At 34.6% G+C, this 23814-nt stretch overlaps 2 protein-coding genes across 2 annotated transcripts in view; one reads left to right on the top strand and one right to left on the bottom strand.

Annotated features, from left to right (window-relative positions):
- The window catches only part of LOC118740495, a 139165-nt gene that overhangs the window by 99662 nt on the left and 15689 nt on the right, over positions 1 to 23814 (top strand). The window lies entirely within an intron of this gene.
- LOC118741813 lies at positions 10734 to 13787 on the bottom strand. Its single transcript, XM_036473787.1, has 5 exons — positions 12978 to 13787; positions 11710 to 11994; positions 11287 to 11658; positions 10895 to 11191; positions 10734 to 10823 (listed from the first exon to the last, which is right to left on the bottom strand). Exons 1-5 carry the CDS (start codon positions 13764 to 13766, stop codon positions 10734 to 10736), a joined length of 1833 nt encoding a protein of 610 aa, XP_036329680.1. The 5' UTR covers positions 13767 to 13787.

Raw genomic sequence — 23814 nt, 5'->3', positions numbered from 1 at the left:
AAAAACGATTAAACTGGCTGGTTTTCCATTGGATAATGTTCCATATACTTGTTAATATCCATTTCCATACAATCTTCAAGTTTATCAAGAAATAACGGCTCCTTGAACCACCTTTCTTTAAAGATGGATCCATGAACCATTTATCTTTGAAGATGTACCTCTCCATCTCTTCTCTCTTCTTTGTATTCCTTTTGAAGTTCTCCCTTTTTAATACCTCGTGACACAGTAATTACTCAATCATAGTTTTAAATTTTTATATTTTCAATTTATTGGAAAAGTGGTGGTTTGAATACAAGTTGTGCGCGCATCAAATAGTTCTTTTGCATTTTGGTATCGTTAGCAAACGGATATACACGCGCATAAACTTTTTGCCGGGGGAAATACGCTATCATAGCTATGAATTCCTGTGGTTGTTAATTTATCCCTTCTGCTGCATTACCTATATTTTGTAAGCACATCGTTTAAAAGCTACCGATCCCAGTTGTAATTTTTAACATTTATTGCTTACTAGCGTTCCCGGCTGGCGTGGGAAAAATTTCCTTCTTGTTTTCCATAGAATGCTGGGGAAACTTGCCTAGTTCCTGTGCTTGGAATGCATTTGGAAACTAGGCATAAATTACATTTATTTATTGTTAATTCCGTATTATTTTTATAAACTGATTTAATTTTTATTTGATAAGCTCGAGGCCCAGAGAAAACATGAAACTCAAGTTTTAGTTCAATAACTTTTAATGTCGATATTTCGACCTCAATCTGAGGTCATCTTCAGGAAGTGTTCGTTATGCCCGGTCGATCGGACCGATTAACAAAAACAAACATGTACTATTTTTGTTTATTTTTGATTATGTATTAAAAGTCGCTCCGAGCAGCTTCTGTAATTGAAGACAATTATTACCTTTTTACCATTCGCAAATTAGGCAGCTTCCTATACTTCCGAAAATATATTCATCGGAAAGTTTCAGTGAAGCTAATTTAAACATTTTCCTCGCTCCGTCCCAATTGGATTGCATGATGGCATCTTTCGATGAGAGCAAATCAATTGATTTATCTATAGGAGCCTTACTTAAAACGGACTTTATGTATGAGATCTGATTAACAGATTAGTACGTAACTACGGGATAACTCTTCTGCTTTTGAGTCCACAAATATCGCACAAAAACTCAAAAAGCATAGTTTATATACTTTCCGAAATTTGCAATATTTGCATTTTGAATACAATTTATTTAGACAATATTTTTCTTTAAGTTGTTGCTTATTGTTTGCGGTTTCAAAGTTGCTGGCCTCGTGCAGCTTTGCTAATTGTTTTTACTTTTTGTACTTTTTGCCGCTTTTCACCAGCTGGTATGAGGGGTGCTTCTATTACTCTTTGGCGGTGATTACGCCGACGATAGTGTTCTATAGTTTTTCCCCATTTGCTGAAGATGTTGTACTACTCCTGCTTTAACATTGATAACAGGATATGATGATGATGTTTTCGGCAGCCTTCCCTCCTCCTTGTGAACTTGCTCTGCAGATTATACAAAGCGGGTACTTGCATTTTTTCATTGGGCATATGTCCTAACTTGGTTAGCGTGTGGATTATTCTAGCCGGAAGGTACTATGTCTGCGAAAATAATTAGCAACTCTGTTGGTGTTATTTGTACGACCCTTATATCTATTAAAATTTCTTGATTTGTATATGTAATTGATTTGCTGAGCTATTTTTCTTTCTGATCTTATTTCTACAAATTTTATTATTGCCTCGCTATAAACACACTACATAATATGTATAAACGCCTTTTAATAAATTTTATTTTGACGGACGAAGGTAAATTTCAAAGACTCTGAACTTATTACCTTAGCATTACCTAACTGGAATACCAGAACTATTGGACCGGAAATGGAAGATGAAAATTGTCAACTATAGACTTGACGACTGGCAAAAGCATAACAAAACCTTCTAATTGATGAGATGACTCATAGCTTTAATACTTATTTCGTAATTTTAGGTGACATGATTTAGTTGATCAAACAAAACTATCCAATTTTATATCTGAATTCGAATTGGGATTTCTTACATTTGAGTACATAATTGCCATAACGCAGATAGAGATACACATTTGTTTAAATCATCTGCATATACATATGAACACTGAAGAGTTGTTTGTACCAGCCACTCGGTAGGACTGTGGACGACGACACAATCGCAGTGGCAGAAATTAACTACAATTTGACCTGTAAAGTAAACATTTAACATTAAACAAATAGAAAAATGTGACAGCTTACAGAAGAAAAATAATTAGAAATATTTTATTTAACAAACTTAAAGCCATTTATACAGTTTTCTATATTTCGAACCATTTTAAAATTATCTCGTTAGATAAAACTGTAATAGGGCAAAGAAAGGATGTCAGATGAAAGGATACGCAGAATTGTCATTTAGGCGTGACTCGCCAAATTATGTATATGGCACGAATGCCGCACTTTCAGTATTAAATTCCTACAATGTAGTATATCATAACACCTTATTGGTTCAACACCCAAAGCTATACGTTCTAGTATCACTTCTTTATCTGAAGTATTTAACAATTTCACGTGTTTATACCCATCTGCTGGAATTATTGTGGTTGCTGCAAAAACTCCTTTTCTAAGTTCTTTACCTAATACTACACAGTCTTCTTCTATAGCAATTTCTATGGGCGCTATTACTTCTTACATTCATAACTGTTTTTAATTTCATGTTTCATGGGCAATATAATATCTTCCTCTTCTACTGTTGTTGTTAGTGTATATGTTCCATAGTCTATCTTACAGTTGTACTTACTTAAAAAGTCTCTTCCTAATATCCCATCGACAACTAAATTTATATTCTCATTAATAACATGAAATTTATGTTCAACCACTTTATTTTCTAATAGTAACTTAATGTTCACTGTGCCCATGGAACTTGTTGTATTATTCGTTATTCCATTGAACTCACAAAATTTAAAAATCTTGCATTATACTTCACTAACGATGCATCTGCTCCAGTGTCCACTAAAAACATTAATCCTGAATCATCGTGATTGGGGCCATCTAACTTAATAGTTACAAAGTTAGTAAATTTTTCATTAGTTGTTATACTTATGACCTTCTTTGTGCATACCCCGGATTTCCTGCTCCGGGGGCGTCTCCGTTTCCCGAGTTACCTTGCCGGTTTCCATTATTACTATAACCACCTCTGCTTGTGCTACAGTTATGTCTTCCACCATTATTGTTATGATCGCTTTGACCATGGGTAGTGTATCCTCTGCCGTTATTCCTTGCATTATTGCTGCTTAGGCGCCTTCCGTAACCTGTGCTACTATAATTTTCACTGTTTCGAGCTCTGAACTGCCTATATCGATTGGAACTTTCTCTTGTTCTATTCATAAACATTACGTTATTATTACCTGCAGCATGTGAGCTTTGCACACTTGCTTTTGCCGCTAGTTGAATTGCTTCATTCAGTTTACTAGGTCTGGCGGCTAGGATTATGGATTTATAAAGATTATTTAAATGCACCTAAAGCAATTTGCTCATTAAGCTTCACTATTATCTCTCTATTCTGTTCACCTTGTTCTGCAATCTGTATGTCATTCATTGAAGCCACTAAGTTCTCTATTTTACTAGCGAAAGCATTAACACTTAAATTTCCTTGCTGTGCTCGTGTTATTTCATGATGCAATTGTAGGGCGTTTTTATTGGATTTATAAATCTTTTGTAAAGTCTGTGCTAAATCTGTCAGTGTTGTGTGTCTATCTTCAGTTAATAACCTGTTCTTCACTTTATCAGTTAGTTTGGTTGCTAGGATAAAATTTACTAGAACTGCATGTTAACTTTCTGCTAAAGTTTTGCCATAGAAATTGCGACAAACTTCTGTAATTACCATCAAACTCTGGTATTACTTTTACAGCTGTTGCTATGTCAAAGTTAGCCATGTTTACATATTTTCCTTGCTCCTGTTCTACTTGTTCACTTTCTTCTCCTTCTATCGGTATTAAAAATTTCTTTATTTCACTTGCTAACGTCAAGAATTGTCTTTTCGCCTTTTCTAAGTCCTCTGGTTTCTTTATTACTTTTACCAGCGATCCCCAAGCTGCTTCTATGACTTTATTTTTTTCTTCAATATAGTTCTTTGTTATTTCCTATTCGGACTTTTTTTTTAAATTTGTCAATAAGTCTGTCAATACCTTCAATTCCATTAGATATATTCATATGTTAACACATTCTTTATTTTGTAAATTTGCTTTTATAAAAAAAACTTTTTTGAAATGTCTATGTTATTCTAGTAACTTCTAATTTTGTATATCATAAAATTTTGTCCTAAACTTCATTTCTAATTGCATTACGTAATAGCTGCTTTCTCACATATTCTTTATAATGTTTGTTAATTAGATATAATATTAAAGCTATAATCCCTACAAGATTCACGTAAAGGATCCATGATGGTGTACCCTCTTTTGTGTTTGATAGTACAGCACTGCCTCCTGCAATATTATTGTTGTTTACTACCTCTTCCTTGCTTTGTCCAAAACCCATATTTGCTACGTTCTTCCTGTATTTGCTGAATCAGCCGCTGCTTTTGCCTATTGTCTACTGCTATTGCGACGATTCGGTGAAGCTCAGCTACCCTCTGTCTCGCTTGTACCCTTTTCCAACCACGTTTTTTTCGTGGCTTTTTCTCAACTATTCGTTCTATGAATTGCTTCAGAGCTTCTTGCTGTTTTGCCTGCCTCTGTTTGTACTCTGCTATAGTGATCTTCTTTTTGCCGGGAACATATGTTGGAGCTCCGGTTGCTGGGGTTCCTGGGCTATATTCTTCTATTTGCTTACCCATAAACAAAATGTTAAACCAACCTTGGCAGGACCTGTTTAATTCGGCAGGAACTGTTTAATTCGGCAGGATCTGTTTAATTCGGCAGGATCTGTTTAATTCGGCAGGATCGCCATGTTATACAAGATAGACGCATGTTGTATGGGGTTTGGTAGGACATGGTATCAATAGGTCAAAGAAAGGATGGCAGATGAAAGGATACGCAGAATTGTCATTTTGGCGTGACTCGCCAAATTATGTATATGGCACGAATGCCGCACTTTCAGTATTAATGGCAGGAGTGCCGCTCTGTTAAAATGATGAGATCTGTATCGTTTCGATACTCAAAAATGATTGTCTTTTATTTCAACTTTCATTTGTTTATATAGCTTAAAAATACAATACAAACTCTAAGTTCAATATACTTAATTGACCTACTTAATTTCTACTATTGCTCATAATGATTTATGGTAGTCATGTGCAATGTGATTTCTCACTATTAACACTCAAAAAATTTTTGGTGACACATACATGTACATATTTTGTTTCGTCAGCAGTTATTTGTATATGCAAAATTGCTTGAGCACACTTTCTGTTCATAATAGCCGATCACACTCAACATGACCCAATTCTCATATTATAAGCAAAAAATATAATTAATAAAAATGAACTGCTATATATATAGCTAACACATATTGTATCAGGTACATGCACAACATTGGCATTTAATAAACATATTTTTTAATTCGATTGCTAAAATTTTTTTAATGATGTTTTTTTATCTATTTCCTTTAACAAATTTTCAATTACTAATGAAAAAATATAAAATTAAATTTTTTAATTTTATTTATGTATCGCATATCATATAGTTGATATATCCATAAGGGTAGAGGAGAACTATCTACCCCATTAGTGTCCATCCACTATATACTGCGCTAAATGGCGCGGTATTTGATTTGTGAACACTTACGTTTTTTTCTTCATACAAAAATAAAATAAATAAAAAAGTTTCTTTAAATGTTATTGTTATACTTTATTACATATCTAGCATTTGATAAATCCATACGGGTAGAGGAGTGATCTCTACTCCATTAGCGTCCATCCATATCTGCATTTTAGTAAGTAATGAATATTCGTAAAGCGTCGCGCTTTTTTTTTTTAGCATTTAACTCTTTGGTCACTGCACTGTCTGATCTGTATGTCATAATCGTCTTATTTATAAGTAGGGTTAATTTTTCGTTAACCTTATTGTAAAACTCAATAATAATATTGCTATCTTGGCGCAAAATGCTCACCTCTTCCTCAATAATATGGGCAGGCCTTTTGTCAGCATAAGCGAAATCTAGTCGCGCTAGAATGGCGTCAATATTTAGAACTGTCCCATGGTTTGATAATAAATCGTTCGCGTCTTGGGTAATCCTGTTTCGTAAAATTGTTAGTGCAGCAAAATACCTACGGCTGCCTCGCACATATAAGCTCATGGCATTATTAGCTGATTCCCTCCAGCTAAAATATTTATTTTGCTTACCAGGAAATTCTGGTAAGGACTTTATAACCTCCAGTGATTCATCACAGTTAATTTGAGAGTCGACCACTTCTGGTCTGTAATCAGTTATGGTTACTGATTTTGTTAATCCCTCAATTTGCCTTCGCAATTCAGACACCTCTAGTCTGAGTGATGCATTCGTTGCTGCAATTAATCTTGCAACTAGAGCCTCATTCTTATTATTCAAAATCATATTTGAAAAGTTTTTTATTAACCCATCCAGATTTATATTTAAACAATTCACTAATTAACGACACCTTTTTTTGTAAGGAAACTTTCCAGTTTTATGATTTCCTTCACAATAATCACAATAGTATAATTTTTCATATTTTCGACCACTTTGATTTTGTCCCATTTTAAAATTTACCACTTTTCTTTACAAGCCGAATCATTGCTACCGTTTCTGATTCTAATGTCTCTTTGTTATAATAATCTACTAGTGTGGCTTTCTTATCCTTTTCTATATATTTAAATAAGGCTTCCATACACTTTATTCTTCCCTCATCACCACATTCATCAAAAAGATCCCTTTCTCTAAAAACCTTTTCCTTGAATTCATCAGAATTCTCTTCTTTTTCCAATTTTTCTACAATTCTATTTATTTCATCGTAGTCTAAGTCAGGTGGTAGAGCGTCTGTCATTTGAAAATTTTTTTTTTGAAATATAATATAAAATTAAATAATTCTTACATTAATTTCGTTGCTTCACTTCCTTGTTGCTGTCACTGTTGTTATCGATTTGTCGGTCTTCTTGCCACTGTTGCTATATCCCAATCTATCTCCGCTACCACTGTGTTGTTTGTTTTTTTTTTTTATTCCTTTTCTCCTCCAGTGAGGATACTTTATATGGGGATTTTTTCACTTTTTTTCTCCTCCAGTGAGGATACTTATTTTAAAGTTTGTTTTATCTTTTCTCCTCCGGCGAGGATACTTGTTACTTGACCGATACTTATCGCGGGCGGCCATGTTGGGCGCGAATTAACTTTGGGTGAATCCGCTGTATGTTTTAAAAATAATTTAAAACATACGTCTTCTTGCAAGACTGAAACCAAGCTGGTCTTTATTCAAAAAGAATCTTATTTATAGCTTAAAATTATGTTTACATGATTTTTAGTTATAACTTCAAATTAGTTCTTTTGGAATTTCATTATTGAACTTATTCAGTTTCATTATTTATTCCAGCTGCAGTTGTTTTGCAGTTGCAACTTTATTTCTTAGTCATTGTTTACTCAGTTGATTTCAGAAAGAGGATATCAATTGCATCCTCAATTAAATCAGTACTTTTCCATTAGTTTAATTCGATTTCTTCATATGAGTCCAACCAACAATATGACCAACTGCATATTTGGAAATTTGTTTATATTTGTAATTTAATTGAAAGGCAAAACCTACTGTTAACTTGTACACATAAATTCTAAATACAGTTATCACAAACAAAAAACATACAAACAACAATACATGAAGCGTTGAACAGTAAGACGCAGAAATGTTGCTATCGAACCGACGATTCTACGTTATCACATTGAAATTGAATCTGCCTATTAACGTTTCTGTATTAAAAAGATCCTCCAAATTACTTCTTATTGTATAGCGATTTTCTTTTATATATCAAAACTTGTATAACTAATTTGATTAAAAAAAAGTTTAAAGTCGGTTAAAGATACAAAACAGTGTTCGAATTCAGAAATATCTTTATCATACATATTAAAGAAATATATATTAATCATAAAAAGGACATATATAACGCACAGAAAACCAATAACCGATGAAGACGATCCAAAAAATCAATACACAAATTAACTTGTCCTAAAATCAACGATGCGCACAACCCTGGGAGTATCCCTAACCAGAATGGACTGCAAAATTTATTTATTTAAGTTCAAAAAGGTTAAATATCTTGAACAATTATTATTTCTGCCACTTTTTAATATAATTCCTGTTTAAAATCTAGAACCAATAAATAGTTAAGCAAACCTTTTGAGGACTTCTTCATTAGTCATCCTAATAAAGGCAAGAGGAAACACCCTCAACATCAGTTTGCGATGATGCAATATTCCATCTATTACATGATCAAACGTGAAGGGGCGTGATTTATTTAACTAATCAGAAATATGTACATACGTTGTGAATTGTTGAACTAGATACTTTTTATAATTGGATGCTTTGTAAATGCCGCTGGACTCTGATTTCATGTTGTCGTTGGCTCAACGATGCCCTGTGCGTTGGAATGCATTTCATTAAATTTTTCATCCTGTGATCCGTCTTGTGGATGTCTGTCCAAAGTAATACACCAAGGCTCCATTACATTACAATAGGTATTTTCGACTTACGTACATACATTAGGTACATTTTGGAAACATGCAAATACATTTTTTATAAAAACTTTGTTCAGCTCGATAAATTGTTGTATAATAAAGTGCAAGTTTAAGCAGCGTTATTTTCGCCGCACTTTAAATTAAAATTTTCTAAAAAACCTGATTAAAAACTCGAAAATTTTCATGAAAACTACTGAATTTTTTATACAACTTTGAGCTGTAATTTTAATCGTTTTTGTTGTGCTTTGAGTTATACTTTTATAAAATATGAAATATTACATCATATGAAATTATTGATCTTCCTTTTAATATTAATCTTGAATAATTAACAGGTGAACGAATAAGTAATGTTTCCATATGTGAATCAATCAATGCCGAAATGTTAACTTCCTTTGTTATAAAAATATATTAGAAACATAGAATCTTTGCACATCTATAAGAATTGTTTTATTTTCAACCATTATTTATTCTTTTAGGACTTCCTACACATCTAATAATAATGATAAATGTTTTCTTTTATATATACGTTTTCTTAGATATATAACATCATTTTGTTTTTTCATTTATTTTTATTTAATATAAATATCCAAAAACTACAAAGTAGGTTAATACATATATAAAATATATTAGTGTATTGATAAACAACTTTTTATAATTCTAAAATATCTCCTGTTTTGTTCACAATAAACGAGTCAAAAGATATTTCTATTTCGACTGCCTCTGCAAATGATGGTAAAGTTCTGTAATGGATCGAAACACAGTAGTTCGCTTTCTCTTAAGCTGGGATCACACGATTTGTACATTTGGCTAAAAATTTGTTAAATTCATAGACAAATCATGTGAACGCTAAATTACTTTTGTCATTTATCAGAGAAGCCAAATATTCGTCTTCTTGTGGCAAATGAAAAACAACCCTGGCGGCCAAATCGTGTGAACGCAATGCTGCTACATAAGCCAAATAAAAATTACGCAAATGACCAAATATGTGATTTGCCACTTGATGACAAATGCCAGTGACAAATATACAAATATTATTGAGCGGTATTGCCATTTCGTGCTTGTGAACCTTTGTATTTTTTTTTGGTAAAACTACGGAAAAATATCACGTTATTTGAAAACAATAATTTTAAAATATTTGCTCAAACTGAACATTTGAAAACATGTACATATACGTATTCGACAGTAGCTGAGTGTGCAGAGAAGCGTGCGATTATTTGTAAGCTTTCATGAGGTCACAGGTTCTTATGCCGGCAGGAGAACATATTTGTTTACGCGGTGGTTTGGTAGATAACTGACGCTCTGGTGTCCCAGAGCCTTTATTTATAACAAAAAACTCTTAACCTACACATACACAATTCTTACCCTAACCATAGTATATCTAAAACATGTGTGTTGCACTACACATGTAGTAGGTATGTATAACTTATCTAGAAAAACACTTAAACCGACAGTGCCAGGAAGTAATAAAAATAGTATACGGTTTCACTTGCATTTTAAGCCAATCGCATTTCATAACATTTAAGAAATGCATACGTGACTATTCCCATACACCCTGGCACTGAATTGTAATGTCTATAATTGCCAACTAAACAACCCTTAAGTCATGTTGTGCGCATGTGCACTATGTATGTATGTGTACAATGCCGTTGCACGTGCGCACAATTGCTACTTTCTATTGTTCTACTTATCGGCCTTACAATCGTTACCACATGCAGAGGACATGCGCATCCTAAATGTGTGCCCTATGAGTGTGCGTAACTAATCTTAAGACTTGTGCAACAAGACTTAACATATTGCCCACGTTGAAAGTATTTACTTTCAAAAAAGGTGAACTATTTCTTATTCAAATAGGAGTTGTGAGGAATCCACTCAATATTCAACCTACTGTACTTATATTTATGTACTTATTTATTCTTATCGACTATTCTATTATCTAAGGGCCAGAGCAGCGGGAAGATATCGTGTTGAGAGACCACATGATGACTCCTGCGATAATGATCCAGGTTGATATATTCGAGCTGTAGTGCATCAGGTGGTGGAAATCGATGTCTTCTGAGAAATCAACAATGGCTGGTGGCCGCGGAATGTCCGGAATCGAGTATGTCAACATAGTCCCTTTTATAGTAATGTGCTTCATGAGCGGTAAACTCCTGCTCATATTAATTGGGGGCATATTGTACTGAATAACAGTGGTTGGTGCCTTGTGTGCCCAAACGCTTACTATCGCGGTTGTTAAGTGGCAGCCAGGTTGCAGTTTTACAATGCCTTGCTCAACTAAAATATGTGCCGTATAAGAGCTGCCGCAACTGACTTCTGCCTTTGTGTCTTCAGGGACGGAGTACAGCCAGCTATTTGAGGATTTAAGCTGCAACCAAACTTCTTGCAGAGGCATTATATTCACCACACATGATAATGGTAATTGCTTCGAATTAAAGAATAGCTCTAGTTCGCACGACTGGTCCTTTCTTACATTGTAGAGTGGTCCAATTTGGGGACACAGCGTGATTCTTCTCACTTTCTGGCAATACGAATATTTAGTTTCTGTCAGGCTATACTATACATTGATTTCTCCTTATTTACTACCAGATATTCATATGCGAGTTTAAAGCTCACGAAGTAGCCGTCGTGCAGAATCGGATAACTGGTCAATGCAAATAACTGTAGCTGTTGGCTTTGTATAAGTGGTATTTGAATTCGCACTAAACAGAAGCCTTGGTTTATAGTGGCTGTGACCCGGGATATTTTTGATAGCTCAAACGGGTCGGTATCTGGCAATTGTAAGTCATCATTTAAATTTGCCGTAATTGTTGCTATTTGGGTTTGGAATCTGTCGATAGGTAAAATCCTTTTCATGAAATTTCCCTTTGAGTTCCAAATCAAATCCGTAATATCTCCTTGCAGTTGCTCTATTGACTCTATTGCAATGTTAATGCTTGCTATATAGTTTTGAAAGCCTTCCATTGCTAATTCATTTTCAGCCGCTTTCTTTATTATTTGTATGGAGTCCGATATTTGGTTAAAATTATTTCGAACAACTTCATTTTTTTTCTTCAAAACCTCTTGCGTTATGTCTTCAATGGAGGATTGATTCTGGTATAGCTTAAGCAAGTATTCTTCATTTTTATGGGTCCTTTTTATTGTCGCCACCAATTCATCTGCGTGTTCTTCATCCATTAGACCAAACACTGAATGATACACGCTTCCAACGAATGGCAGTATAGACCTAGATGCTCTATTTCTTCCATTAAATCTCATCAATGCATCCTTTTGGTTGACTTCTTTAATGCGATGAATGACCTGATTAACTAAGGTCTCAACTACCCAGCAAAAAACACGATTACCACAGAAACGAAAGTGGAAACGAGCTAGGCGATGGGAATCGCTTACCGTTTCGCTTCAAGAAGGCCTTATTTTAACATGGGCATGTCATTGGAGGTAAGCCCTTACCCGCAGCATTACCTTCAAACGAAGGGAGAACGCATGGATAAACAGAATCCAGAGAAGCGAACAAAGAATGCCTTACAGAGAAACTACTGTAGAATGCCTAGATAAGTACATACTTATTTATATTAAATTGAAATCAGAAAATGTCTTAAAAGGTTAAAATTAATTAAAATTTTTATAAATCAGCGTACATATGTATGTATTTAGGTATTTAGATTTTCTTTAAAATCGGTATGTACATACATGCATATTTAATTAAGCTTAAAATTGTACTTCCTCACTCTTGTACGTCACTTCATTGACTGACTTCAACTTCGCTGCAAATTGAACAAAGCAAAACATGATTTTTATGCGAGACAAATTTCCACAGAAAGTAACGATAGAAAAAGAATTTTTGGATATTCATTCCATTTTTCAGCTGACTACGATGCAGCATTCTACTTTGCATTCCCCGAAATGAAGCAAAGAAGCGAAACAAATAAAATATTGTAGGACATTCTACTTTGCATTCCCCGAAATGAAGCAAAGAAGCGAAACGAATAAAATATTGTAGGACATTCTACTTTGCATTACCTGAAATGACGCAAAGAAGCGAAACAAATAAAATATTGTAGGACATTCTACTTTGCATTCCCGGAAATTAAGCAAAGAAACGAATTAAAAAATAAATATTATAGGACATTCTACTTTGCATTCCCCGAAATGAAACGAAGAAGCGAGATAAATAAAATATTCTAGCACATTCTACTTTGCATTACTGGCAATGCCTAAAAGAAGCGAAAAAATTCGAAGGCATTATAACGCTATGCCTTCTAGAACACGTTACCAGTAAAAGCGATTACCGATTTTTTGCTGGGTACCTTTTGAGATTCTGAGTCTCCCTTGTCCAGTAGCTTGGCGAGTTTTTGTAGAGCCGAGGGTGTTCCCATTAGAAGCTGTATTTGGTGCTGATAATCCGTCATGTTCACGTGGATGATTATTTCCCATGATGTCTTCGTCAAACCCAAACTGTCTTGCCTCTCTATTAATATCCCTGACTTGTCCCTAAATTTTTCTATAATTACTTGACAATTGTAGAGTGGTAGTACTAATAAAAAGGTTAACATCGTCATTAGAACATTTTTATTTTTATGCCTTACATTCCTATTCTTATGGGATTCCTCATTTTTACTTATATTTCTTTCCGTTTCCGTAGGAAAAGGACAAACATTGGTTATTGATCTTTTTGTCATTCCAGTGCTGGTCCTTACGTCTACCATCCTGCATTTTCCATCTTTTCCGATGATGAGGTTCTCAACCCTGCCCCTTCTCCAAGTCATTGTTGGAAGATTTTCTTCCTTAAGGAGAACTAAACTCCCTTGGGGTAAGTTATCTTGTGGCCTTTGCCACTTGACTCTTTTCTGAAGTTCGCTTAGGTACTCCAGTGACCAGCGCTTCCAAAATTCCTTTGAATTTCTTTGCACTGCTTTCCAGTGGTCCCGCACCCCGTGATAACAATGGTTTTCACTACTGTCTGCAAGTGTGGTTAAAGTCTCCCCTATAAGAAAATGACTTGGAGTTAAAACCTGGAAGTCATTCGGATCCTCCGATAATGGTGTTAGAGGTCGTGAATTCAATACTGCTTCTATCTGGGTCATGAGTGTGCACATCTCTTCAAAGGTCAATGTGCCTTCAACTACTCAGTGAAAATGCTTCTTAACCGATTTAACAGCAGCTTCCCATAACCCTCCTACGTGTGGAGATCGAGCTGGTATATTCACCCAATTAATGCTGTGTACAGCACAGAACGAGGAGACTTCTTTTCCGAGTTGCTCCTTTTGAAATAATATATAAATTTCATGTAAACTATTTGCTGCCCCAATGAAATTTGTTCCGTTGTCGGAGTGCTGAGCTTAGACCTGATACCACTTCTAGGTGAACTGCCTTTGTGCTGAAACACACAAATACACACACATAGGCTTTATCTACTCGTTTGCCTCTTATTTTGTGGTGAATTTGTATAGGACCCAAGAAATCAACCCCAGTATTCAAGAAGGGCCTGGTGCATCTTACTCTATCTGCTGGTAAATTACCCATGATTTGAAAAAGGGGACGAGGATTTGCCCTGAAGCATCTATAGCAATTGTTAACAATTCTTTTTGTGAGTTGCCTGCCCCTTAAAGGCCAAAACTTCTGCCTAACTATAGCGAGAAGGCCTTGCGGTCCTATATGTAAATGTTTTTGATGGATTCCCTCCACCAAAATTTTAACTAAAGTGTCTTCATATGGAAGTACTGCAGGATGTTTTGCTTCTTCTGGAATATTGCCTTCTTGTAGACGTCCTCCAACTCTAATGATGCCATTTTTGTCCAAAAATGGTGATAGAGTTATCAGCTTCGAGCTCTTTTGTAAATTTTTATTACCAGAAAGGAGACTTAGTTCTTTGTTAAAATATTTAGTTTGTATATATTTCAAAATAAAATTCAAAGCTTCTTTTCGATAATATAAGTGATTCTGAATTTCGAGTTCTTTCTTAGAACGCTTTAATGTAATATCTTTAAATTTGATAAGCAAAGCAACCACATTTAATAAGAATTCAAAATTATTTTTGTGGTCAATTGAATCAATTAAAGAGCAATTCCTTACCAAAACACCTGCTGTTATAGCAGTTTTCTTTATATCTGGAAGCGATGTTAAAGGCTTTGTGACAATTTTTTTTCTGTATGACTCCATGTTAGCTAAGTGCATTGGTCCATTAAACCACAGACTATTATTAATTATTTCTTCTGGATATAACCCTCTTGTTATTAAATCAGCTGGGTTTGATTTTGTGTCAATATGTCTCCATTGCCGCCCTTTGGTTTGCACCTGAATAAAGTTTACCCTATTCGACACAAATATTTGCAATTTTGCAGGATCTAATTGTAGCCAACTAAGGACGATTGTTGAATCCGTATAATAAATATGCTTGTCTTTTAAATTAAGTGCTTTTGATACTTTTTCCATTAATTTTACTAACAGTACCGCATCACATAGTTCTAATCGAGGTAACGTCTGAATTTTTAATGGGGCGACTTTCGATTTGGAAGCTAATAGATTTATTTTAATATTTCCCGATTTGTCTACTGATTTTACATATACCACAGCGCCATAGGCTCTCATGGATGCATCTGAGTATCCGTGTAATTCTATTTCTTTTGCATCAGGTAATAATGCGTATCTGGGAAGATTTATTTCATTCAATAATTTCATTTGATTTCTTAAATGTACCCAGGATCGCATGGTTTCTCCTGTAACGGCTTGATCCCAGTCGATTTTTTTCTTTCCATATTTGTTGTAGTATCAATTTTGCCACCACTACAACTGGACTCAAAAGACCTAAAGGATCAAATAGTTTCGCAATATCAGAAAGTATTTGGCGCTTTGTAATTTTGTAGTCAGTTTTTAAATAAGATTTTATTGAGATGTCATCTTTAGCTGGATTCCAAGCGATTCCTAGGGCTTTTATATTCTCAGCTTTATTAGATGTTATATCTAATTTAATTTCTCGATCTTCGCTAGGAATTTCGTTCAACAAACTAGGATGATTAGCACACCATTTTCTCAATTTGAATCCATATGAATTTAATATATGAATTATTTGTTGCTGCATATTTTTTAGCTCAGTTAGATTATCACAACCCGTCATCAAATCGTCCATATAAAAGTCTGACTGAATGCATTGTGAAGCTGTTGGAAATTTATCTTTATTATCTTCTGCTGCTGTTTGTAGACATTTTACTGCTAAGTAAGGTGCACTCGCAGTGCCATAAGTAACAGTTTTTAATCTGTATGTCTTTAGGGCCTCCGATGGCTTCCACCTCCAGTAAATTAGTTGGAAATTTTGATGTTCTTCGTTTACCCAAATTTGTCTGAACATTTTCTCAATGTCTGCTGATATTACAAATTTGTGTTTTCTGAAACGCATCAGAATATCAAATAAATCATCTTGTAGCCTTGGCCCCGTATGTAATAAATTATTTAATGATATATTTGTAGTAGTTTTTGCAGATGCATCAAAAACTACTCTCAATTTTGTAGAAGTGCTATCTGGCTTCAGTACATAATGATGAGGTAAATAACATTTGAACTGAAGTTGGTTTGGAGTGGCTAGAGCCTCCATTTGATTTAATTTTATATACTCCTTCATAAATTCATGATACTGTGACTTTACTTCATAGTTTTTCTCCAATTTCTTTTCCATAGCTAAGAACCTTCTTTTAGCAGTAATCTCTGAATTTCCTAATTGTTCAATGTCTCCTTTAAAGGGGAGGTTTACTCCGAACTTCCCATCCACTTTTCTGGTTGTGGTTTTTGTAAAAATAGTTTGACAGTCTTCCTCCTCCTTTGAAAATTGTTTGTCTTTTTCCATATCTTCCTCAATTTCCCAAAACTGTTTTATTTGGTTTTCTATTGTGGGCTCGGAAAAAGAGGCCAAACTGCAAATGTATGGGGCTCTATTAATCATTGCAGCTCCTGTAATAACCCAACCCAATTTGGTTTTGTGGGCTATTAAATTATTTTCATTCAATGAAATTTTTTCTCCTTCAAAGAGATCCCCATAGGTTAATTCGTAACCTATTAATATGTCCACTTCCTTAGGAACATTCAAATTTGGATCAGCTAATTCAATGTTATTTGGAATCTTTTTTAATAATGGCTTCTTCTGCCGGCAATTTGGACATTAATTCCTGCGCTATTAGTACGTCTAGATTTGTTTCGAAATTGCTCATATGCATTCTGGACTTAATTTTTATATTTACCCGTTCTTCAATTTTTTAACGTGTTTTGCCAACACCTTCTATCGCTGCCGATTTAATTGCTTCGCCCTTAAGTCTTAATTTCTTTAGGAACGATTTTGACATCAAATTTACTTGAGAGCCGCTATCAAGAAGCGCTCTGCCTTTGATCCATTTGCCTTTGGCATCTTGGATATAAACAACCGCTGTAGCTAACAAAATGCATTTTTCTGAATTTTCGCATCCTTGCTTAATGGTACTTTTTGTCACTGCACCTTTTTCATTACTAACTTTGTGTAAGAATGTGCTATGACCTTCATTACATATACGACAATTATACCCATTGCAATTTTTACTCGAATGTCCATTTTTTAAACATATCGAGCATAAGTTATTTTTTCTAACCTTTTCCCATTTTTCTTTAATGGTAAGGTCTTTAAATTTTGTGCATTGAAAAAGGAAATGTCGATTATTACATCCCATGATGCATTCGATTTCCTTTTTGTTTGCCAATTCTTTAATATGGTCATCCCATTTGGATGACCCATCCTTTTTTGATGATTTTTGTACTGCTTGCAGTGCATAAAACTCATGATTTAAAAATTTCACCAATGAGTCAACAATGGGTATTTCTCGTGAGTTCTGAAGTGAAGTTTCATACTTCAATCTTAAATCATTACTCATTTTTCGTACTAAAATGAAACTTAAAAGGCCTTGCAGTATACTTTCAGAACTCAATTTTGTTGCTTTTAGAGCTTGCAAATTTTCCTCAATCACTTCTTTCAATCGTTTTACACTTTCTAGATTTTCAGTCGTATAGGGTGCCCCCATTATGTTCGAAAAATGAATGGCAGTTTGCGCTCTCAAGTTGGTATATTTATTATCCAAGAGGTTCCAAGCAATTAGATAGTTTTCTGCATTTGCTGGTAGGTTCGCGATCGTCATTGCCGCTTCCCCTCTTAGCTTTGATTTCAAGCAAATCATTTTCTGTGTATCCGAGATACTGGCTGAACCTATTAATTGGGAAAACAATTCTCTAAACGTGTTCTACTGAATATAGTCTCCAGAGAATACCGGAATATCTATTTTTGGCAGTGTGTAGGGCAGATTTTCATTCTGCGATTTTTTATCTTCAGGAGCGAAGTCCAAAGCCTCATCGAGTTTAAAACTTACGTTGAGAAATAAATCTTCTAAACAATTCTCGTCACATTCTCCTAAATAATTGCGATACATCATTTTAGCTTCTTTGGCACTTTCCAGAAGGAAGACTTTTGGAATCTTATTTCCCAAAAATTTGTCAATAGTCTTGCTAAGATCTTCTAAAACGAACTTTAATTGCCGTTCTGATTTTGAAATCATGGGAGCTGTAGCGATTGAACCTAAGGTGTGACTAGATGTAGGTGGCTGAGGTGCTGGTCGTGAGGCTATCACTCCCGCTGCTTGCAAACTATCTCTTAGTGCTTTAGCTTCCATTTCCATGGTCAAAATTAGAGTTGAGGTATTATTGAAAAATCCCCTAATTTGCTCTGCATGGTTATCTTTAAAATAAGGGTTTCTCTTTAGGGTTGAAGAGGCCTCTTTGAGGATACACTCGTTCTCCTCAAATTGCCTAGACAGATCGGTTACTACACCCCTCCAACGTTGGATCTGTCCCTCTTCAATATTTTGCCCCCTAAAATTTTTTATTTCCTCATACAGAGCAGAGATTCTGCTTGCAATGGTTTGATTTTCGTTAAGCGCAGAATCCATTGCTTTTAAATTTTTTTTATTAAGGATTTAATACACACAAAAAACTATGTAGATAAAAGACTAAGAGTATATATGTATGAATATATTAATACTTACCACTACTCTTATACTGCCAATTTTAATTTGAAACAAAAAAATTTCACTTTTCAAAAAAACTCACTTAGGGTCACCAACTGTTTACGCGGGGGTTTGGTAGATAACTGACGCTCTGGTGTCCCAGAGCCTTTATTTATAACTAAAACTCTTAACCTACACATACACAATTCTTACCCTAACCATAGTATATCTAAAACATGTGTGTTGCACTACACATGTAGTAGGTATGTATAACTTATCTAGAAAAACACTTAAACCGACAGTGCCAGGAAGTAATAAAAATAGTATACGGTTTTACTTGCATTTTAAGCCAATCGCATTTCATAACATTAAGAAATGCATACGTGACTATTCCCATACACCCTGGCACTGAATTGTAATGTCTATAATTGCCAACTAAACAACCCTTAGGTCATGTTGTGCGCATGTGCACTATGTATGTATGTGTACAATGCCGTTGTACGTGCGCACAATTGCTACCTCAGTATATCCAGTAAAAAAACTGTGGTGAAGTCCTTTATGGGGATAAAGTTTCCAGAGGTGAAATTTTAGGTAGTACACAATTTCTTACACGCATGGTTGCTTTTCAGCACTCTTGAAAGAATCTTAAGAAATGTTTGAAAAAAATGTTCATATAGTACATAAATTTTTGAAATAAATACCATATAATGTATGTACACTGGTTAATAATATCAAAAAATGTATTAGAACCACCATTTAATGATATATTTGATACAAATTAATATTGCTGCCCCGAACGCTCTGCGCATTGCCACTGAATAATAGATGTACTTAAAATTACGTCCCTGGTCCTTGTTCTTTCTGTATCGCATCGTGGTGAATTCACATTTCTTAGAAATTTGACAACAAAACAAAACAAAGGGAGTATTTTATTTACTAATTTTTGCGATTTCTATTGTTTAATGTAAATGTATGTCTTTTTAGGATATGTTGAGCCAACAAAGAAGGCGCTTTTGGAAAATGGAGTTATTAGTAATGAAGTAGCGGGCATATTTGGAAAATTATGCCTATGAGCAGGCTGGAATTTGGGAAAGTAAGTGCCTGCTTGCAGCATATCTATGTATTAAAAAGTATTTAATTAAATTGTTTAATAGAAATGTTATAAATCGAGTGGCTCATTTACGATGTGCTCCAAGCATTTGGCGAACTTTTTTTCGCCTTTTCAACGTGCTAAGTAACAAGTTAAGATGACTGCCCTCACGGCCGGTAAGAAACCGCAAGGAAAGAGCAGACAATCTTCCAGGAAGCTGCCTCCTGTCCCCGAGTCGAAGCAGAAGTTCAGCAAGAAGCAGGTCAGCAAACTGCTACTCTGATCAAACGTAAACTAAAGCGCTCTGCTGTGATTGCACTCTGTAAACGTGAAAACTTCGTGCATGCTGAGAAATATCAAACAAGAAAACTCGGTGATGGACGCCGTGGGATGAAGTTGCGCTGTGTTGCAAAGAAATGCGGCCAATTCTGCGGGCCTGAAAAATCCAAATTGGCTTTTGTGATCCGTATCCGCGGTATCAACAAAGTTGCAACAAAAGTGCGAAAAGTGAAGTGAATTGATGTACAAACGTGGAATTGTCAAGCACAACCATCAACGTGTCTCAATCTCTGACAGCTTTGTGATCGAACGCAAATTTCGCAAAGCGCACGAAATTCAGTGCGTAGATTATTTGGCGCACGAAATATTTACTGTTGGAACCGACTTCAAGAAAGCCTCCAACTTCCTGTGGCTATTCAAGCTCAACACATCAACCCTAGGCTGGCGCAAGAAGGCTAATCACTACGTTGAGGTTGGTGATTTCGGTAGCCGTGAGGATAAGATCAACAAATTGCTGCACAAGATGGCTTAAAGAAATTGTTGTTTTGTATTTAAGTCGACAATATAATTTGGCACATCTTCAAAAGACGCCCAAGCAAAAAAAAAAAAAGAAAATTAAAAAATTCCTGAAGTTGCCTTTTCACGGGTCGATTTCTGTCGACTGGAAAATTTACTTAAGATATCGACTAGCCAAAACGCTTACATTTTACGGTTGAATTGCAATTTACACGGGTAGATTTTGGTTAAACGACAAAAATCGACCGTGTAAAGGCAGCTTAAATAACGTTCAAATTAATCATCCCCTTTGAGATGGAAAATACCAATAACCATTTCATAATTTCGAAAATTATTCCATTTATATTTGTTCTTGCATTTTCCACACCACTTGTGAGTTATGCTTTTATGTGCTCGGTTGCCCAGGAGGCCTATTTTCACCTTTACAACTTAACTTAAACAGAATTAAAACTAAAGCATGCAATATATAAAGAAAATTAAAAGTTGTCTTACATCTAGTAAACTTAAAAAATTACACATTAAATTAATTTTTCATTATAAAATAGAATTAAATATCACAATTCAGTTTACAAAATGTGGTCTGTTTGCACCCACAGTAAGTTCCCATGAAGCCTAGCCTAAATTCAGAATTGAAAAAAAAAACGAGCAAATGGGGTCGGAAACTACTAGCCCTAAAAGCATAATGTGGAAAATGTTTGAAGAGCTGCGAAATTGGGTTGCAATAATAAAAATAACAGTGCATAAATTGGAAAAAATGGTTTTTGTTTTGCTTTATAATTTTTGGGAATATTGGTTCAGATGGAATTTTTTTATTTGTTTGGTTTTTCAGCTCGTTAATGATGCACCCAGGGTTGCATTTACTGTCTATGAAAATATTTCGTGAAGCGTTCCAAAATTAGCTCCGAGCAACTAAAAGTTGGTTAAGCTTAAATGAAATAGTTTTTTATTAAATATTTATTCCTGGTATTTAGTAAAAAACATCAATACTAATGTATGAAAAACAAAACATCAATGCTAATGTATGAAATGAAGTAAATAAAAATCTACGAATACATTCCATGAATATTTTGTCATAGAGCCATTATTAAATTTAGACATAACTTTGTCAGGCGTTGGTACTGACGTATATAGAATTAATGCGTTGGAGAGAGATAAATATACAAGTTCAACGCGCTAATTTAGGTATCCTTGTATGTATATACCTGTTACTCGTCTGGCATATACTCCAACTGCGAAAATAATGACAATTATAATTTATGTAGATCCCTGGATAAAAGATTGTCACAAGTTACTTTCGGTAACTCACGATTGAAGTTTGGAATGCAATTTCTCAGAAACACGACTACAGATTTTCTCCAAAGTGTCGGAGAATGCTATGTACTAGTTCATGAAATTCTTAAATTATCTTATTTTTTTAGTTTAGTGTCAACCATTTATGAGTTTAATACACTTTTGACGTATACGACATTTGTCAAAAAATTTGCAGTCAGTTTTAGTGATATACGCCAAAATGTGATAACAATTTTTATAAATTAACCATACTTTTTACTAATCAGCCTAATCGTGAGTTTCGCCCGAACAAAATTTCGCCAACAATTTTTTCATCCACCTGTAGTGAACACACGCAAACGAAAAGTGACCCGGTTCTAGAAAATGAAACTCATGATAAAGCTGAATATGTCGCAAACTAAAGAAGAACAGATAACTCTATTTGAAAGATCTTGATTAGTTTAGTACGACAGCAATACTAACGCAATTTGTACCAAATAACCGAAAAAATTTTAGTCAATTAGTCGGAAACTAAAGAAGATATCCAAAAACCACAAATTGTCAAAATGACGCTTCCGGTAATTTTCCATCCAGGCGACGATATTTGAATAGGTTTGTATGGTTACCAATAGTCAGTACTAATTTGTACTGGAACCTGCAAACTTTTACTGGAAAAGTGTATGATAACCCAAAAAATTCGCAAGAGATTCGCACTGAATCGAGAGCGTAACAACACGAGAGAGCTGCAAATTCTTGCTAGTGAAATTTTTACTAGCAGAAATTAGCTAGCAGAAGAAGAAGAAGAATAAATGTCAAAAGAATATATAAAAAGTGGTGTTACTAGCTCAGTTGGTTTTGTGTATGTGTTTCACCGCTCGGCTTCTGATATCAAATTGAAAAATTTTGTTTGAATTTCTAAACACACTTACAGATTTTGACAGTTTATGCCGCCAAAGCAAAAACAAAATACATGTAAATTTTTGTTTTTGTACTCCTGCTATCACCTTATATTGATTCGCCTTGGCACAAACAAAAGTAAAATGAGTGGAAATCATAATATTAATGATGTACTGGACAGTGTAAGTGCTTGTGTGGAAAGCAAAGAGTTTAAAACTGATTTATAAATAGTAAAATGTTTACAGCAGATTGTCAAAGCAGTGCAACAACTGTTCTCTTGTAAGTTTTTGCTAGTTTTGTGTTCAATAACCTCTTCTGCTAGTTTTCTCTTCTTCTAAATTTTACGCTCTATTTTGCTTTTACGCTCTCGCTGCAATGTTTTACTGGAGAAGTTACTATACAAACCTAATGTTACTCGCATATTTTCGAGCCTGTATGTAAATTTTCGGGAAAAAGGTTAATAAGTATATTCATCTGCTGAAAAGATATTTTCGCAGATTCACAATTTATTTAAAATAAATCTATTAGCCCAATCTCCAATTCCATGTGAATAAATCTCCCCAGTGCTTAAATAATTTTCACCACATTAAATAGCTGCACAACACCCTAATTGCCGAAAAAACGTTGCTTGCAACACTAGTCCTTTATGGGGACCAAACTTGGCGAGAAAAAAATAGCTAAGCTTGTTTACTGGATATACTGAGATTGCTACTTTCTATTGTTCTACTTATCGGCCTTAAAATCGTTACCACATGCTGAGGACATGCGCATCCTAAATGTGTGCCCTATGAGTGTGCGTAACTAATCTTAAGACTTGTGCAACAAGACTTAACAATATTAAAAAGTATTTATAAAAGTATAATTAATTTCTGAGTATAATTAACTATGAAAAAGCATATGTGAAGTTCAGAATGAAAAATTTCAGAAAACCAACCGGAAAATTATTCGTTTCACAACCCTTCGTGGCACTTTACTATTCACCTTTCTTTCAGTTTTCGGATTTCTTTCGGAAGTTTTTGCTGGCTATACACATATATTTACATACATGCATATCGTCGTAAAAAGTACAAAATCGCGTAACTG

This window comes from Rhagoletis pomonella, unplaced genomic scaffold (assembly GCF_013731165.1).
Source record: "Rhagoletis pomonella isolate Grant_MI unplaced genomic scaffold, Rhpom_1.0 Rhpom_scaffold_00006, whole genome shotgun sequence".
Classification (NCBI taxonomy): domain Eukaryota; kingdom Metazoa; phylum Arthropoda; class Insecta; order Diptera; family Tephritidae; genus Rhagoletis; species Rhagoletis pomonella.
The sequence above is the reverse complement of the archived record's forward strand: the minus strand, read 5'-3'. Positions and strand labels throughout refer to the sequence as shown.